General features: G+C 37.3%; 1 protein-coding gene across 3 annotated transcripts in view; it reads right to left on the bottom strand.

Annotated features, from left to right (window-relative positions):
• MAD1L1 (mitotic arrest deficient 1 like 1) overlaps positions 1-18,051 on the bottom strand; it is an 860,690-nt gene that overhangs the window by 713,784 nt on the left and 128,855 nt on the right. For all 3 annotated transcript variants that reach the window (XM_020975224.2, XM_020975225.2, XM_020975227.2), the window contains one exon: positions 5,403-5,489. In XM_020975224.2, coding sequence (XP_020830883.1) covers positions 5,403-5,489 — 87 coding nt within the window. The remainder of the gene's footprint in view (positions 1-5,402; positions 5,490-18,051) is intronic.

Here is an 18,051-nt window from a genome sequence, read left to right on the forward strand (position 1 = left end):
TCTCAAAGACAGTAATCAATCTGATATAGGTTATACATGTACAATCATGTTAACCATATTTCCATATTAGTCATGGTATGAATGAAAAATCAGAAAAAGAAAAAGCCACAACAAAGAAAAAGCAAATTAAAAAAATGAAAAGAGTATGCTTTGATCTACATTCAGACTCCATCAGTTTTTTCTCTAGATGTGATTAGCATTTTCCATCATGAGTGTTCTGGAATTGTCTTGGATCACTGTATTGCTGAGAAGAGCTAAGTCTCTTTCAATCATAGTTAATCATCACACAATGTTGCTGTTACTGTGTACAATGTTCTCCTGGTTCTGCTCACCTCACTCAGCGTCAGTTCATGTAAGGCTTTCCAAGTTTTTCTGAAGTCTGCCTGCTCATCATCTCTTACAGCACAATAGTATTCCATTACATTCATACACCAAATTTGTTCAGACATTCCCCAACTGATGAGCATCCCCTCAATTTCCAATTCTCTGTCACCACAAAAAGAGCTGCTGTAAGTATTTTTGTACATGTGGGTCCTTTTCCCATTTTTATGTTCTCTTTGGGATACAGACCTAGAAGTGGTATTGCTGGGTCAAAGGGTGTGCAGAATTTGGCTGCCCTTTGGGCATAATTCCAAATTGCTCTCCAGAACAGTTGGATCAGTTCACAACTCCACCAACAATGCATTAGTGTTCCCATTTTCCCACATCTTCTCCAACATTTATCAATCTGATAAGTATGAGGTGGTAGCTCAGAGTTGTTTTCATTTGCATTTCTCTAATCAATAATGATTTAGAGCATTTTTTCATATGACTATAGAGCTTTAATTTCTTCATCTGAAAACTGCCTGTTCATATCCTTTGACCATTTGCCAACTGAGGAATGACATGTATTCCTTAAATTTGACTTAGTTCTCTATATATTTTAGAAATGAGGCCTTTATCAGAGACACTTGCTGTAAAGATTGTTTCCCAACTTTCTGCTTTCCTTCTTTGCTGCACTGATTTTGTTTGTGCAAAAACTTTTTTAATTTAATGTAATCAAAATTATCCATTTTGCATTTTATAATGTTATCTATCTCTTGTTTGGTCATAAATTTTTCTGTTCTCCATAAGTCTTGACAGGTAAACTATTCCTTGCTCTCCTAATTTGCTTATGGTATCATCCCTTATGTCTAAATCCTGTATCCATTTTGACCTTATCTTGGTACAGGGTATGAGATGTTGGTCTATGCCTAGTTTCTGCAATACTGTTTTCTAGTTTTCCCAGCAGTTTTTGTCAAATAGTGAGGTCTTACCCCAAAAGCTGGAGTCTTTGGGTTTATCAAACAACAGATTACTATAATCATTTACTACTCTCTCCTGTTCCTATTCCACTAACCTATTCCACTGATCCACCACTCTTATTTCTTAGCCTGTAGTTTTAACGTCAATCTGTAATTATTGCTTCTGTTGTACCTAAGAGATTTACAAGAACACAATCAGTAGTTTTATTTTTATTTGCTTTCTGACCTTCAGCAAAAAACAAAATTAATAACAAGGTGGTTCTGATTTTTTGGAGAACAATTTGAGGGAGACACATTAAGCATATCCAGGATTAAACAGTCTTATTCTATGTGAAAGAATACATAGTAAAGTCTGCAAAAATGCAGAAATTACTCAAAGTAGTCAAAACTAGCTACTTCTTTTCCTTTATTTCCTTCAATGTCTTACTCTGTCCACTCCCACCCTGAACTAACAAAATGAAAGACTGATCATATGTGTTGTAAAGGCCTTAGACAACCTCAAGATGAAAAGAAATCTAGTGTTCATTCAATGGAATTAACTTGATGCTATCTCATCCTCAACCTTCTTTCCATTTGGGTCACATTATTAATACAAATATACATTAATGGCATTTCATATATCTCACTGTTTCTTTTATGTCTATTTTGTTTAATGATTTTAATGGCAGAATATAGACACCTTCATGGACAAAAAGACAGGCTCCAGTTAGTTAGCATGGGAGACAGAACATTAGATATGGAATCAAGAAGATCTCACCTGTCTCAGATACCTGTTGGCAGTGACACTGTAAGTTAACTTAACCTCTCTGGGCTAGAGATGTAAATAAACCCAATTCACAGCCATGAAAACTGATCCTCAAAAAAAGAATGCAAATAAGTAGGGAACTGGTAAGCTATTAAGACATTAGGTCACTGTTCTGAAATATATCCTGGGAGAATCTTCAGAAGAAGCTAATCGCAGCAATTTTAATAGAACTGATAATTAAACTAGTCTCTCTTCATTTCATACTCAGCAATCTTCCAAAGAATGTCAATTTTTCACACCCCATAAAGTAGGGCTGCACACTTGTCACATCAAACTGCAAAGGTACAGTTCAAGGAATAGCTCTATTCTCCTCCCTTTTCAAAAAATTGATGATTATCATTTTTTGCCAGTTGCTCCCTAGGTTCAACAATATCTCCTGTTTCTCCTACCACTTGGTACTCTGTTCATGCAACTTGTAGCCACAAAATACAAACATCAGTGCAATCCATCATGTGCTATTAATTAACATTTTCCACTATTTTACTCAGAAGACTGAGATTGATTTTACTCATTTTCTCTTTTTGCTCCTGTCATGTGGAAAGAAAGAAAGGAGCCATCTCTCTCCCCCTCTACCTCTATCTAAAACACATTAGCAATATTCAAGGATCCAAACAGCTCAACTAGCATATATACACTGGTCTAGCAACAGAGAATGACCTAAACCATTAAGTAAGAAATTTAAAACCTGACACTTTCTACTGTCTTTATCTCACTCTGTTTTCCAGTAAGAACAGCACTATACATCTTTTTGCCTTTTGAAGATTTTCCAAAACATAAACAAAGCCTTAGCTTTACTACTGAAATGTTGTTGTTGGTTTTTGTTTTTGTTTTAAATCAGAAAAGTTACTGCAGCTTAGTATTATTACTCCATATATATGAAAATCTATGTATTAGCAGCTGTCAATACAGAGACAAGCACAATATAGAAGCATGACTATAGGAGTCCTCAAAGGCAACATTATAAAAAGAGCTTCCAAGTCAAGCAAGGAAATATGCTAAGGTAGAGAGAGCAGATCTGCATGCATAGGTATTCCATAGTGAAGCAATATGATATTGGGAGCACGAATTTCTCTCTTCTTTAGCTAGATAGCCCCAAGCAATCTCCACGGCAACAGTCTGTAGAGAGATGATGATGCACAGTCTACAGAAGCCGGGAAGAGGAAGGCAGGGGAAGGGAGGAAAGGGTTGAGAAGAAAGAATATATAGCAAAACTGCTCTCTTCTACCCCCTTTCCGGAGAAGTTTATTTCTTAAGAACCTTGCTTAACTGCAACTAGGCTTTGTTAGGGAATACCTTCTTCAATTCAGCAAAAAGGAAATAAAAATTTGGATTAAAAAAACAAGCAAGAAAAAAAGGGAGAGCTCCACCCAATTTAATACTGTTTAAATACAGAAAAGCAGGTAGGTATCAATTACATGACACAAAAGGGATATTTATAGATCATCCTAGCAAACTAATTCATACCGTATAAGACATCATGCTAAAGCTAAAAGAAATGTTTGTGGGCCAAAAAAAAAAATCCCATTAAAATGATAAATATAACCATGAGGACATTGCATACTCATGGGGATGTGGGAAACCCCTGCTGAAAGGTTAGATTTAGAGAGATAGGCAGTAGAGTTCAATGGCAACAGAACTGTACTAGCAAAGAAGCAAAGGTTCTGATTTCCAAGTCTCAGCAATTCCCTAAGGTCACAGGAGAACTAAGTTCTCCAATGACGTAGCAGTTTATCAATAAGCTTTGGGGAGGACAGTGGTATAGTATCAAGCACAATGCATTTGAAGTCCGAGAGCACTAATCTCATTTCTCCTACTATGACCTAGATGCGTCATTCCACCCATGTAAGCTTCCATTTCTTCATCTCAAAATGAGGGAGGTGCTCATTTTTGTTCTTATGCCCTCAGGCTATGGCATGTAAGTTAATAGCTAATGATATCTAACAGCTATCACACAGCTTGTAAGTATCCAAGGCTGGAATTGACTCAGGTCTTCCTGACTGCAGGCCCAGTACTCCACCTACTGTGCCGCCTAGTTATCCGCTTCCAAGTAACTACTCTTAAGTAATAAAGCATTAGACAGAGGATGTCTTTCTTTGGAAAGCCTCAAAGCATGTTACTGACATGACTATGACTCTCTCAGTTCATTACCATTTGACAGATGGCAACACAGAAGTCCAAATATGAAGTGTCTTACCTGAAACAACAGTTACCAGTGGCAGTATGGTAGACAGAACTACTCTCTTCCTGCACCAAGGCTTTTTCCCCTGTACTGATTTCCTCAAAGACTAGAGTTCTTCTGCTAACCTAAGTTCTAGGTCAAACTAAAGTACAACAATGGTACATGGCAAAGAGTTGACATGGGGAACATCAGCTTTTTTCTCACACTCCTTTCAGGGGTTTGCCTCCCTACATCCATACTGTCTAAATAAACCATAGAGGGAAATAACAGAATAAAATTGTTTGGTAGAAGAAAAAATATAGAAAATTATTCATTCTACTAATATCTAGTCTGCTTTGAAATAAAAGTACATGAATGGAATAATTTGTCCAGATGTCATCAGAAGCCAAAAAGCAATCATTATCATTTGACATTTCAAAACTAAATGGATGGCATTACATTTGGTGTGACCAGATGATTCTAAAGGCCTATTGCTGCAGCCAGCAGCAGCACTACCACTACCACAACAAAAAATATCCTTCTAGCTACTAATAAATTATAGACAGGCCATCTCTCAGGGATGATGGGGGCTGCAGCATGAGAATCTATGATGCACAGGCTCAGCATTTTCTCTCCCTCCCCATCACTGGATCAACTGTGGACAAGATGATTACTGGGCCTTCTTTAGCTCTTAAACAAACACATCTCTTTCATGAAGAGCCTCAATACTCATGTCATGAAAGACAAGAGATGGGGAATTATGCTACTGCAAAGAGTTGGATGGTATACAGCTCAAAGACAGACACACCGCAGAAATCAGACATCTAGGATAAAGGGACAAAACTACTAGGAAACCAAGACAGCTGTTTAGACTACTTTTAGGTATCAAGTAGTTTTCATTGAAAATTTGGGTTTTACTATCAAAGGACACTGAACAACACATCCACAGTCTGAGCTCTAAATTTTAACCTCATTGAGACCATTTGTTCCACACACCAAATTAGAGACAGAGTAGAAGCAAGAGCACGGTCTTGTGAAAGCATAAGTTTTGGTTAGCCCTAAGATGTAAAGAGGACAACCTTCCTTTCAGTAAATCCCCGAGAATATCTTGGAAGGAGAGTGTGAGGCTCGTGGCAATTCATCCTGCTACTCCTACCTGCTTGTGCTGGCGGTGCTCTTTTCTGCCAACTCGATCTCCTTCTGTTGCAGGGACAAAATGTAGTTGGAGAGATCTTCAGGGGTCCTGTGGGATAAACACAACAAAGAAAAGGTTAAAAACCCAAATGTGCCATTTGCAGGGGGATCATTGTCAACTGTGTCAAGAACTACAAAATATACCTTAAGGTGACTTCAAAAGTCATTCATGAACAGGGTCATATGTACCCTATTGAAAACACAAAAACTTTAACACATTAAACAATATTTATTTACGACCTTTAAATGAACCTACTCCAGTCTGTCTCTACAAAGCCATGAATTTCATGAAGGCACAAAGTATTCCAGCCATATTCCACACTAGAACAAGGCTTCAAGCAATGCAGCAGAGCTATGGACCACTGGGAAATCATGGCAAAAAAGAAAGGAAAAAACAAAAAACAATACAGCAGGCAGTCGTCAGAAAAGGAGCTTGACATATTAATAAAGAAGTGATTTCTGGCATCCCTTTATCCTTCCTGTTTTTTTCCCACACAATTCCATTCCATGGAGACCACACTCCAGACAATGAGGATTCTTGCTCCTCTGCACACCTTGTGCTCCCCTATTTGGGTGCCTTTGCTTATGTCATTCTCTCCCTCTACATATCCTCTCCAATGTGTGGCATGGGATTGTGGAAAGAGGGCTGGATTTAGTGTAAATAGCTCCACCATTTACTACCTGTGTAACCTCTGCCAAATTACTTAACCTCTCCAGGTTGCAATTCCTCATTTAAAAAATGAAAAATAAATGGGTTTGGATAACCTCTATCATCTCTTCTAGTTCTAAATCTATGATTTACCTGACAAATTCTTTGATTTACCTGACAAATTCTTTTTATTCTTCAAAATCCACAATTTCTCAATTATATACCCTATCCTAAAATAATGTGACACAGTATGTTTGTCTTTTAAACACTGTGTTTATTATCATAGTTATTGGGGTATGCATCACCAAACTAGATAACATGTACTTCTATAAGAAGTACCATTTATTATATCATCTCCCCTCTGTAGGAAGAACCGATAAACTAAGTGAGATATAGGGACATACAAAGAGACAGCACTACAACTGATGGCTACATCATTTGTAAATGAAGGCAGTGACTTTAAAACCAAAGCATAAAGCAAAGAAAGAAGAGAAAGACATTAATATAGTCATTCATGATCACACTTCTGGATAATAATCTTCTTCAGTATCATATTTAAAAAGATTTCCCTAAATATATTTATATAGTTTACATCACAGATTTTCTTATTTCAATGTAAACATATTACTAATAAACATCATGATATGCTAACAACTACAACAACAATAATGCTGGTAGGTTTTGGGGATTACAAGACCAGCAAGATAGCAAAGTAGTCACTTTCCCCATGTCCCTTTAACTTTCTAAACCCCCCCCAAAAAAAAAGAGGAATTATGTGACATATGTAGAAAAATTATAGCTAAATCCAAAGGTCAAAGAAAAGAGAATACTGAAAAGGTAAAATCTTTATGAATTAAAACCAAAGAAGTCTAATCCTTAAAGGGCTGAATCAGCAGCCCTCCCCCACAAGATTCCACACTCCCTGGAAGGACACTTAGAGGGGGCCCCTGGAGGATGCCCAAGACCATAGAGACTGCTGGCACATCTCTCCTTGAGACAATCCATATAACCATGTCTAGAAAAAGGGAGAGACAGGAGAGTTTAAGACATGTTTAAGACACCTCCCGCCACAACCCAATGTAGACACACACACACACACACACACACACACACACACACACACACACGTGTGCACATTTTTTTATTTTTGCTGAGGCAATTGGGGTTAAGTGACTTGCCCAAGGTCACACAGCTACTAATCAAGTGTCTGAGGACAGATTTGAACTCAGGTCTTCCTGACTCCAAGGCTAGAGTTCTACCCACTGTGCCACCTAAATGCCCCCGGAAAACATTTTTAAGAAGTTAAAACACCAAATATTTCAAAAGAAAACCTCCTAATAACAAACAAATGAATCAACAAAGAAATTAAAACTGGACAGTAGAATGAGTACTAAATCCTCAAAGAGAATACAAAGCTCTCCTAATAAACATTACATGTGAAAAAGAACAATTTTAAAAGAAATAGCAAATCCAATGGACTTTCAGAGAGTGTAAATCAACAATAAGAAATTCCAGAATGTTCCAAAAGAGAAATGAAATTCATTAAGGAAGAAATTAAGAGTTTTAAGTCAGAATTTAGATGTCTCAATGTAGCTTTTAAAAAACTCAATTGGGGCAGCTAGGTGGTGCAGTGGATACAACACTGGTCCTGGAGTTAGGAAGACCTGAGAATCCAGTCTAAGACAAGACACTTGACACTTACTAGTTGTGTGATCCTGGCAAAGTCACTGAACCCCAATTGCCTCACAAGAAAAAAAAAAATGACAAAAAACATCAATTAACAGATTCATAAAAACTGAACCCATGATGTAGACTCTCTCTCTCAAGTAATGAGACATTAACAGATCTTAATTAATGAATAAAGCTATTTTTAAGTATTCAATATGTGTAAAGTATTGTACCAAACACAAAGGATACAAAAAGAAAAATATGATCATCCTTGCTCTCAAGGACCTCATACTCTAATGGAGGAGACAAAACACAGAAGGTTTCAGTTGCAAGTCAGATGGAACAACATCTTTAGGGAACAACAGCAAATCAGATGGTAATGCCTCTTCCTTATATGTCATATCCACTGTAAAATCATATCAATTTTATATGTTTATATGTTGATAGTACCAAGGACTTTGGTAACATGAACTTTCATATCTGAGTCTTCAGTAGGTTCAGATTTAACACTTCTAGGTGTAGTTACCAGGCTGCATTGACTCAAGGATTCCTTCCTAAAATAATGACTGAGAGCACTGGGCTAAAAGCCTTTTTATTTGCAAAGTCCTTGGGGTAAGGGTCCTGGGCTATGCCCATCAGGGTCTGAGAGGAGACCATTGTCAATGTGGTGATGATGGTGGTAGAATGACTTGCCTGAACGTTTCTGTTGTGTCTCCCTCAGAGTGCCTTACTGCTTGAACTACACTGGTTTGCTTGCCCTCTCTGAAGAAATCTGTGGATAATTGGTAGAGATAGCTGGTCCCTTTTACATAGGAGCTTATTCCCTACATGATGGCTGTGAGGGCTAAGCTGGAAGCCAAAATGATGATCTAAGGGGTGGTGACAAATACAAGAACACTAATGTAAAAGGAAAGCAGAAAGCTGGGAAACAATTTTTACAGCAAGTGTCTCTGATAAAGGCCTCATTTCTAAAATATAGAGAGAACTCAGTCAAATTTATAAGAATACAAGCCATCCTCCAACTGATAAATGGTCAAAGGATATCAACAAGCAGTTTTCAGAAGAATTTATATATATAACATATATAAAAAATATATATATAAAAAATGCTCTAAATCATTTTTGATTAGAGAAATTAAAACAACTCTGAGACACCACTCACATCTATCAGACTGGCTAAAATGACAATAAAGGAAAATGATAAATGTTGGAGAGGATGTAGAAAAATTGAGACACTAATACACTTGGAGTTGTGAACTGATCCAATCATAATGAAGAAAAATGTAAAACCATGCCCAAAGGGCAACCAAAGTGTGCATATCCTTTGATCCAGCAATACCACTTCCAAGTCTGTATCCCAAAGAGAATATAAAAAATGGAAAAGGACCTACAGATGCAAAAATACTTATAGCACCCCATTTCGTGGTGACAAAATATTGGAAACTGAAGGGATGCCCATCAATTGGGGAATGCCTGAACAAGCTCTGGTACACGAATGCAATGGAATGCTATTGTGCAATAAGAAATGATGAACAGGAAGATTTCAGAAAATCCTAGAAAGACTTGTACAAACTGATGGAAAGCAAAATGAGCAGAACCAGGAAAACATTGTACACAGTATCAGCAACATTATGTGAAGATAATAATGAAACACTCAGCTCTTCTCAGCAACACAGTGATCCAAGACAAGTACAAAGGACTTATGAAGGAAAATTATATTCATATCCAGATAATGAAGGGATGGACTCTGAATGCAAAACAAAGCAATTTTTTACTTACATTACTCTTTCTCATGTTTTTTTTAATCTGTTTCATCTTCCACAACTAATATGGAAATAATTTTTACATGACAGCACTGGTATAAACTATATCAAACTGCCTACCATTTTCCGAAAAGGGGAAGTAAGGGAGAGAGAAAAATTTGGAACTCAAAATCTCGTAAAAATGAATGCTAAAAATTTTCTTGACATGTAACTGGGGAAAAAAATAAAAGATTATTTTTAAAAAATAATATAAGCCTTTTGAGGGCAAGAAGTTGATCTAAAAAAAAGAGCACTAATGCAGAAAAAATATGGCATCACAGAAGTAAAAGATGATAATATTAAAAGACCACATACATTCTGTACAAAACAAAATGATTGCCCTTGAAAACTAGATGCAGGACGATAATCCCTGAATTTAAACAACAAAGCACTAATACAGAGAATCTACAGATCTTCTCCAGAAAAAAAAAATGCTGAATTCAAACTCCTTGACACATAGTCACTGGATTTCACAGACTGAATGAAAACCAACAAGTTTTGTACATGGCCAGAAAAAACTTTAAATGTAAAAGAGAAGAAATTCAAATAACTCAAGATTATTCTATAGCCATAAGAAATCACAGAAAGAATTGGAATACTATATTCCAAAAAGAAAAGGAGCTCCGGATATAACCCAAAACAATATACCCTGCAAAACTGAGCCAAATTGCCAATAAAAAGACAGATATTCCCCCTCAGAAAAGAAAGACTTGAGAATTTCTGAAAAACAAACATATACAGGCAGAACATTTGACTTGGAAACACTCTTAAGGAAAAGAAACATAAGAAAGATAATTAACTACAACTACCAAACAAAGAAGAATTAAGTTGATTGCACCATGTTTAGGGGTTATGAAATAGAAACAGTAATACCGGTCCATGATATAAAATAATAGCAGCTGACATTTACATAGTATTTTAACATTTAGGAAATGAATCATATTCATTACAAAGTTGAGCATCACAGCAAACCTACAAACTAAGGTAGAAAGGCTAAGAAATTTGTCTGAGGATATGCTAAGAAGTAGCAGAAACAGGATTTCAAAAGAAATCCCTGCAAGTCCAAATTGGACTGCAAATCCAAGGGTCTGTGTAAAAGACACTGGATAAAAATTTGTAGAAGGAAATATACTGGGGAAAATATCTGAAGTATATCACATAAAGGCCTATTATCCAATTTACTTATATGGAACTGAAGCATATCTGTAAGATTAATATCCATTTGTCAATGGAAAAAATACAAAATGTTAATAATCATACAAAAATGATCATAAAAATCCTCATAATTTTGCTTTTATTGTGCCTAATTCAACCAGAATATGAAAGATACAAAATGTCACATCACACTGTAACATCTGGCTTGGTCAGTCTTTACAAGCCACAGTTGTTAGATTTTCCCCCTTTCATTTAACGCCATTTTTATGACCCAGAGAAAAACAAATTAAGGGAACTGGTGTTGAATTGCTTAGAACTTTTAGAGTAAAGAGGATGCTTAAGGCCCTAAATGTTGTGCTGCAACAGGACACTTAAAACAGAAAAATATTTACTAGAAAGGAATCAAGAGGAAGAAATACATGAGACATGTCACATTTCTTATCTGGTTGTGCTACTTTGGGACTTCTCTGACTGACTTCTCTCACACACACTAGGAAGTTCATTATTCAGATAACCTCATCATCCTTCAAGATCTTATCAGCCTTGGTATTCTACCTCATCACTCCCTTCCGCCTCTCTGATTGACAGTGGGGCCATGAAGAGACCTCAACTCAGAAATCTTCTCATTTCTCACCTGGATGTACCACTTTGTGATTTCTCAAACCTGTCTCTCCACCCCACTTTTATATTTATATTTTTATTTCCCCCCATTAGATTTTAAGCTCTGTGAGGACAAGGATTGTCTTTTTTATCTGTATCCACAGTGTGTAGCACAGTGCCTGGTATAGAGTAGATGCTTAATAAAAGTTTATTGACTATTGTGAACAAGGAACTTGTATTATGGTGGAAGTTACTCTATTAGGTAAAAGAGATTCTTATCACATAGACACACCATAGAGACACATCTGAGCTCAGAAAGAGAAGACTGAGATAATTCTGAACCCAAAAGCTCTAGTAACCAGTCCTGGGAGCATACAGTTTTCCATGACAATCAGCCAGGAAGTAAATGCCATTCTTACAGGAATCTGAGTGGGTAATATTATGACTCTGATATGGAAGAATAATCTACAAATGGCCTCAGGGCAATTCTATAGCCTTAATAAAAAGTGTAGTGTGACCAAAATATATCAGGAATCTATACAAATACTGAGAAATCAAGATTTCAGGACTTTCTGAGTCAGTTTACTCAGACTTTCAATTCCATTCAGTAAATATAATCATTGATAATGTAAATGTGACTTTCAGATCACAAGTGGAATGGAAGGAAATTAGAATCCCAAAAGAATGGAAACAATAAAAGACATTCTGAAGAACTGTGACCCTGGGAATTTAATTCCTGAGGAAGGCAAGGAAGGGAATTAAAGGAAGTCTGAGACACAAATCCCTTCCTGTTATAATCCTGTGATTTCTCCACTCTTGTTTGAGAGATACACAAGTTTTGCCCTGCCTTTATCTAACTGAATCCTCTCTCTAGTGACAATTTAGAACAAGTGAATAGGTAGAAAGGAGACACCCATAATTTACAACATAATCAACAATTAAACTAACAAGACAACTCTTTGTGACAGTCTGTTACTGTACATACAAGTAAGAACCTAGGAGGTAAAGATCTATCATTCCAGTGGGAGAAGGGTAGATGATAAATATATTCATTATAGTTAAATTTATATACAAAGAAAATACTCTAGCTTGTGTCAACAAATCTGTCTTGAGAAAACATTTCAGCCTTCTATTATGTCAACCACCCAGGTGTGTATAGCTGTCTTTAGGAAGACAGGATTAGAACATGCCAACAATTCTCCTGCCCCCATCTTTAGGCTGGTAGCAGATGCAATTCTCCTTTTGCAGGGACAGATTTGGAGTTCTCACCTTGAAACCTACTGTCATATGTGGAGGCACTATCTAATTCACTCCACTTCAAACACTACCACTTCAGCACTCTTGGGAACCACTGAGCACTCCATACACAGAGTATCCTCCCAGTGAATTGTCAGCCGTAGACAGCTATCAGAATAAGACAAAGGAACTAGTATAAAGTTCAAGTTAAGAAAGGGCCCTAGGGACCTACTCACCCAATATTCACTAATCCAAACTCTCTTTTGTCTTGTCCTCTGCTCCACAGGGTTTTTGAGCATGAGAGCATAATTCTCCTTCATTCTAGGACTTGAAAGTGCAGAGCACCAAGTCAGTTGGTACTTCCCCTCTCCTATGACTAATAAAATCCTACCTTATCTCTGTATTCTAAAGATACATTTACTGAGACCAAAAAACAGAACAAAAACAAAAAATCAACTTTCTTATTTTTTGTTTCTCATCCTGCTCTGCTCTAATTCTGCCCAGTTCCTATTACTCCCTGCCCACCTCTTCCATTATGCTCCCCAGAATGCCACTTCTATTATTAAATTCTGATTCATTATGAAACTTCTGCAATTAGGTAAGAAGTTTTTATTAAGCAACTACTATGTGACAGGTACTTTGCCAGGAACTGGGGATACAAAGCCAAAACAATTAAGAAAAAAAAACCTCCAAAGAAAAAACCTAGTGTCTATCCTCAAAATCCTTATACCTCTCCTGTTTTGTGGTTTACCCCAACCATCCTGTCCAAATCCTTTTCCAGTCACCTACCATCCTACAAGCCATTTTCCTTCCCTTCTCTAAGAGTTTAATACCTGGCTCATAGACTTCCTCACCATCTCAACCCCTGCTCTCTTACTCAGGGACTTCAATACAAACATTGATGGACCTTCAAACACTCTCATGTCCCATTAATCACTCTGCAGACCTCTCATGACAACAGGAATGTTCATGTTTTACATCTTACCATCATTCATAAATGTGCCACCACCAAATTCCTAGGCTTTAAAATCCTTTCTCTAATCATGAATTCCTTTATTTTTCTCATTCTCAATCCCCTCCTAATGCTTTTATTTGTCCTCTCTATGGCCTCCTATCCTCTCCATGTCCCCCTATTCCATTATGCCTAATTCTGGCTTTATTTCTTTCTTTTATAATTTTGAACCTTTAGTTGATCAGATCAACTATATACTATCTTCTATCACTGAATCCCTTGTCCTGGTACTATTCACCATTTGAAAAACTCTAAACCTATGAAAATCCCTAGTCTAGTCCCACACAGACTGTGTCACTATAATTATGCTATTTAATCTCAGCCAGACCCTCACTGCTGCATGTCAAACCTTTAATTTACAGGTTATGCTGTGACAATCACTGAGAGGTCTCTTAGTCACGGCCAGCCAGATGAGTGAAAGAGTCCCCCTTAACCAACTGATCCTTCACCTAGAAGATGGTCATCTACCCGAGAGTCAGTGTGGCTTTGGAAATGGCTGAGGAACAGCTGACATCCTATTTGCTGCCCAGCAACTCTAGGAGAAATGCTAGGAGCAGAACAGGTCTGTATACAGTGCACACCTGATTAAGGCCTTTGATAATGTCAGTCATGAGGGCTTGTGGAAGATCATGGCAAAATCTGGTTGCTCAGAGCTCATCAGTGTTGACCCCAATTTCATGATAGGATGTTTGCATGGATGGATTCTGGATAATAGATGATCCTCTTGTGCTTTTCCAGTCACCAATAGAGTAAAGCAGGGCTGTGTGCTTGCTCCCATGTTTTTTCAGCATGATTTTTTCAACAATATTATTAGATGCTTCAGTGAAGATAAACACGGCATCAAGGTCAGCTACCACATTGATATAAATTATTTAACTTGAATAGACTACAAGCCAAGACTAAAATGGAAGGAGAGTTGGTGCGCGGCTTTTTGTTCACAGCTGACTGTGCACTTAGTGAAGCCTTTGAAGCTCAGATGCAATACAGTATGGATTGATTCTCTGCCACTTTTGCTAATTTTGGCCTGACAATTAACACCAAGAAAATAAAGGTTCCCCACCATGGAGAACTGTACCATCCATGCATGGAACCACTGGTTATAGCAAATGGAGAAATTTTGAATACTGTGGATAACTTTACTTGGCAGCATACTTTCCAGGTATATCCACACAGATGATGAGGCTGATGCATGAACTGACAGAGCTAGCTCAGTGTTTGGGAGGCTCCGAAAGAAAGTGTGGGAGAAAAGAGCAGCATTAGGTTGGCTTTCTGGTGACTTCATCATTGGATGCCTGTGAAACCTAGACAGTATACCAGCAGCATGCCAAGAAACTCAGTTGCTTCCATTTGAATTCTTAGGAAGATTCTGAAGATAACCTGGCAAGATAAGATACCAGACACCGAGGTCTTCTCTCAAGCTAAACTCTAAGCATTCAAACTCTACTGCAGACTCCAATTAGCGGGCCATGTTGTCTGAATGCCAATGTACATTTACCTAAAAGACTATTTTATGAAGAACTCACACAAAGCAAACACTCACACGGAGGTCAAAAGAAGCAATACAAGGACACTCTCAAGGTCTCTTTGAAGAACTTTAGTATCAATTATGAGACACAGGAGATACTGGCACAGGACCCCCCACCATGGTATGCCTGCATTAAAGATAGTGCAATGCTCTATGGACAAAGCAGAATCATAGTAGTTCAAAGGAACCATGAGATGAACAAATCTAGAGTCAGTCCTCTTCATCCCAAATGTTCAAATGGATTGTTTGTGTCCAACCTGTGGTAGAGCCTTCCAAGCTCATGTTGGCAGGATTAGCCACATTTGAACATACTATACCTTGACCCAAATGTCATGAAGACATTTTGGTCCTCTTCGAATATGAAAGATGAACAACATTTAATCTCAGTCAGGCCCTACCTGCTACAGAGCAAACCTTTCATTCTCCCCCAATTACCAAACTCCATGTAGCAGCTCTTAAAACCTTCTCTTCTCTCCTCAAGTATTGATAGCAAACACACGCTCATCCCTCTTAATACTGAATCACGTCTTTCATATTTAGAAAATCAAAAAACTGCCTGTCATGTGGCCTCAGCTTTGCCTGATCCATCCTCCTTCTCCAGTTGTTAGTTCTTCCTCCTGCTCAAAATAACTTGTATTCATTTCTCTGCATACCCGATGTATCACTCTAATATAACGTAAGCTTCTCAAGGCTACAGACATCCCTGTTTTTTCTGTCTGCTAGGTGGTATAGCTAGCACCAGGTGGTAGAGTAGAAGAGTGCCGGATGATCACAAATGAAAACCAGCCATGAGGTTTCTTTCTGGGGGCAGCTAGGTGGCACACTGAATAGAGCACCGGCCCTGAAGTCAGGAGGACCTGAGTTCAAATCCAGCCTCAGACCAAACACTTGACATTTACTAGCTGTGTGACCCTGGGCAAGTCACTTAACCCCAACTGCGAAGAAGAAGAAGAAGAAGAAGAAGAAGAAGAAGAAGAAGAAGAAGAAGAAGAAGAAGAAGAAGAAGAAAGAAGAAGAAGAAAGAAGAAGAAGAAGAAGAAGAAGAGAAGAAGAGGAAGAGGAAAGAAGAAGAGAAGAGAAGAAGAAGAAGAAGAAGAAGAAGAAGAAGAAGAAGAAGAAGAAGAAGAAGAAGAAGAAGAAGAAGAAGAAGAAGAAGAAGAAGAAAAGAAAGCGTGCTGGGCCTGGAGTGAGGAAGACCAGAGCTCAAATTCAGCCTCAGGCACTTACTAGTTCTCTGATCCTAGACAAATCACTTAGCCCTATTTGCCTCAGTTTCCTCATCTGAAAAAATGAGATGAAGAAGGAAATTGTAAACCACTTCAGTTTCTTTGCCAAGAAAACCCCAAAAAGGGATGATAAAAGAGTTAGACACGACTAAAACAACTAAACAGCAATATCAGGCACCTAAAGAATGTCTGTTGCATTAAAATCAAGGTTCATGGAATGAAATCCATGCCACCATAATGGAGCCTTTATTTCACCTGTGCTATGGTAATATGTACTCAGACTTTGAAAAATAGAAAGGGCAAAGTGAAAGACAAATCTAGGCACACTAGACAGTTTTGAAAATGTGAATATTCCTCCATACTCAAACCAACTTTTTTTTTAAGCTACTTTCTCTCATTGAAAATAAATATCACCTATAACAACCTCCAAGCAAATTCTTCTTTGAGGGAGTCCAAAGAGCACTGGCCAAACAGTCAGACATATTTGATAACAATTTAGAAACACGGTTTTTGCCCTAGGGTACAAATTAGACCGGCAAAGCTCCAAACTACAGTAATGCAGTTAAGAGGCAAAAATGACTGTTAACCAAAGAACTCCAATTACCTTTGAAGTAGAGATAATGTGAAATGTAACAATTTAATAAGGAAAAAAATCCAAAACTGCTTAAATGAAGTGAAAAATGAATTTAATAGTTTGCCCATCTAAATTACTCTGTTTCCGTTAGAGGCTTCAAGGCATACAGTTCACCCTCACCTTAAGCATTAGTAATACACATAAAGCAGGTTACACATTTTACTTCATATATTTAATTTCAATTTATTACAAGAAAAGTGACAGCTAGTTATTTCAGCAGGCCAGTCATAACCCTGACATTCAGGAGTTTGCCATTTCAGTAAGCCACTTAATAATAAGCTAGAAAGTATAGTTACATATTTCTATAAGCCAAGCTTCACACTAGATTACAAGGATAGATACACACATACATACATAGACAAGCTACTACATGTACACAGACACAAAGCATTTTTCAGAAAAGGATGAAAATTTTCAAACAACTTTGTAGTGTGTCTAAAATATATAATCACCATATAAATTCTGTATAACAATTATTTATTCAATTTTCATTGCAAACAAGTCAATGTGTTAGCACTGTAAAGAATGCAAAGTTTAGATATAGTATGGTCCCTAATTCTTAGAATGATTACTTTGGTACAATGGATCTGACAAACATAAATAACTAAGGTAGAAATAAATAACTATAATGTAAAATAATAATTATATGAAAGCCCAAAGTACATTTGAAGGACTAGCAGAGAGAGGTTATTACAAGGACATTTGTTTGCTTGTACTCCAGCATTTCTGACAGTGACTGGAACACCCAAAGTGCTTAGTCAGTGATCACTCTATCTATATATATATATATACCTAAGTTCAAATTCTGCTTCTGATACTTACTAGTTATGGTACCTTAAGCAAGGCAACAATAAACATTTATTAAGTACTTATTCCGGACAAAGTATTACACGCTGGGGACACAAAAAAAGGCAAAAAGCAGTTCCTACTCTCAGGGAATTCAATCTAACAGGAGAGAAAACATGCAATTAACTATACACAAACAAAATATACAGGATAAACTGGGAGTAATCTCAGAAAAAAGCAGTAAAATTAAGGAAGACTTGAGAATGTTCTCGCAGAAGGGAATATCTATCTGGGACTCGAAGGAAGACAGGGAAAGCA

Source organism: Phascolarctos cinereus, unplaced genomic scaffold (genome assembly GCF_003287225.1).
Source record: "Phascolarctos cinereus isolate Bilbo 61053 unplaced genomic scaffold, phaCin_HiC Scaffold_4;HRSCAF=312, whole genome shotgun sequence".
In the NCBI taxonomy this organism is placed as follows: domain Eukaryota; kingdom Metazoa; phylum Chordata; class Mammalia; order Diprotodontia; family Phascolarctidae; genus Phascolarctos; species Phascolarctos cinereus.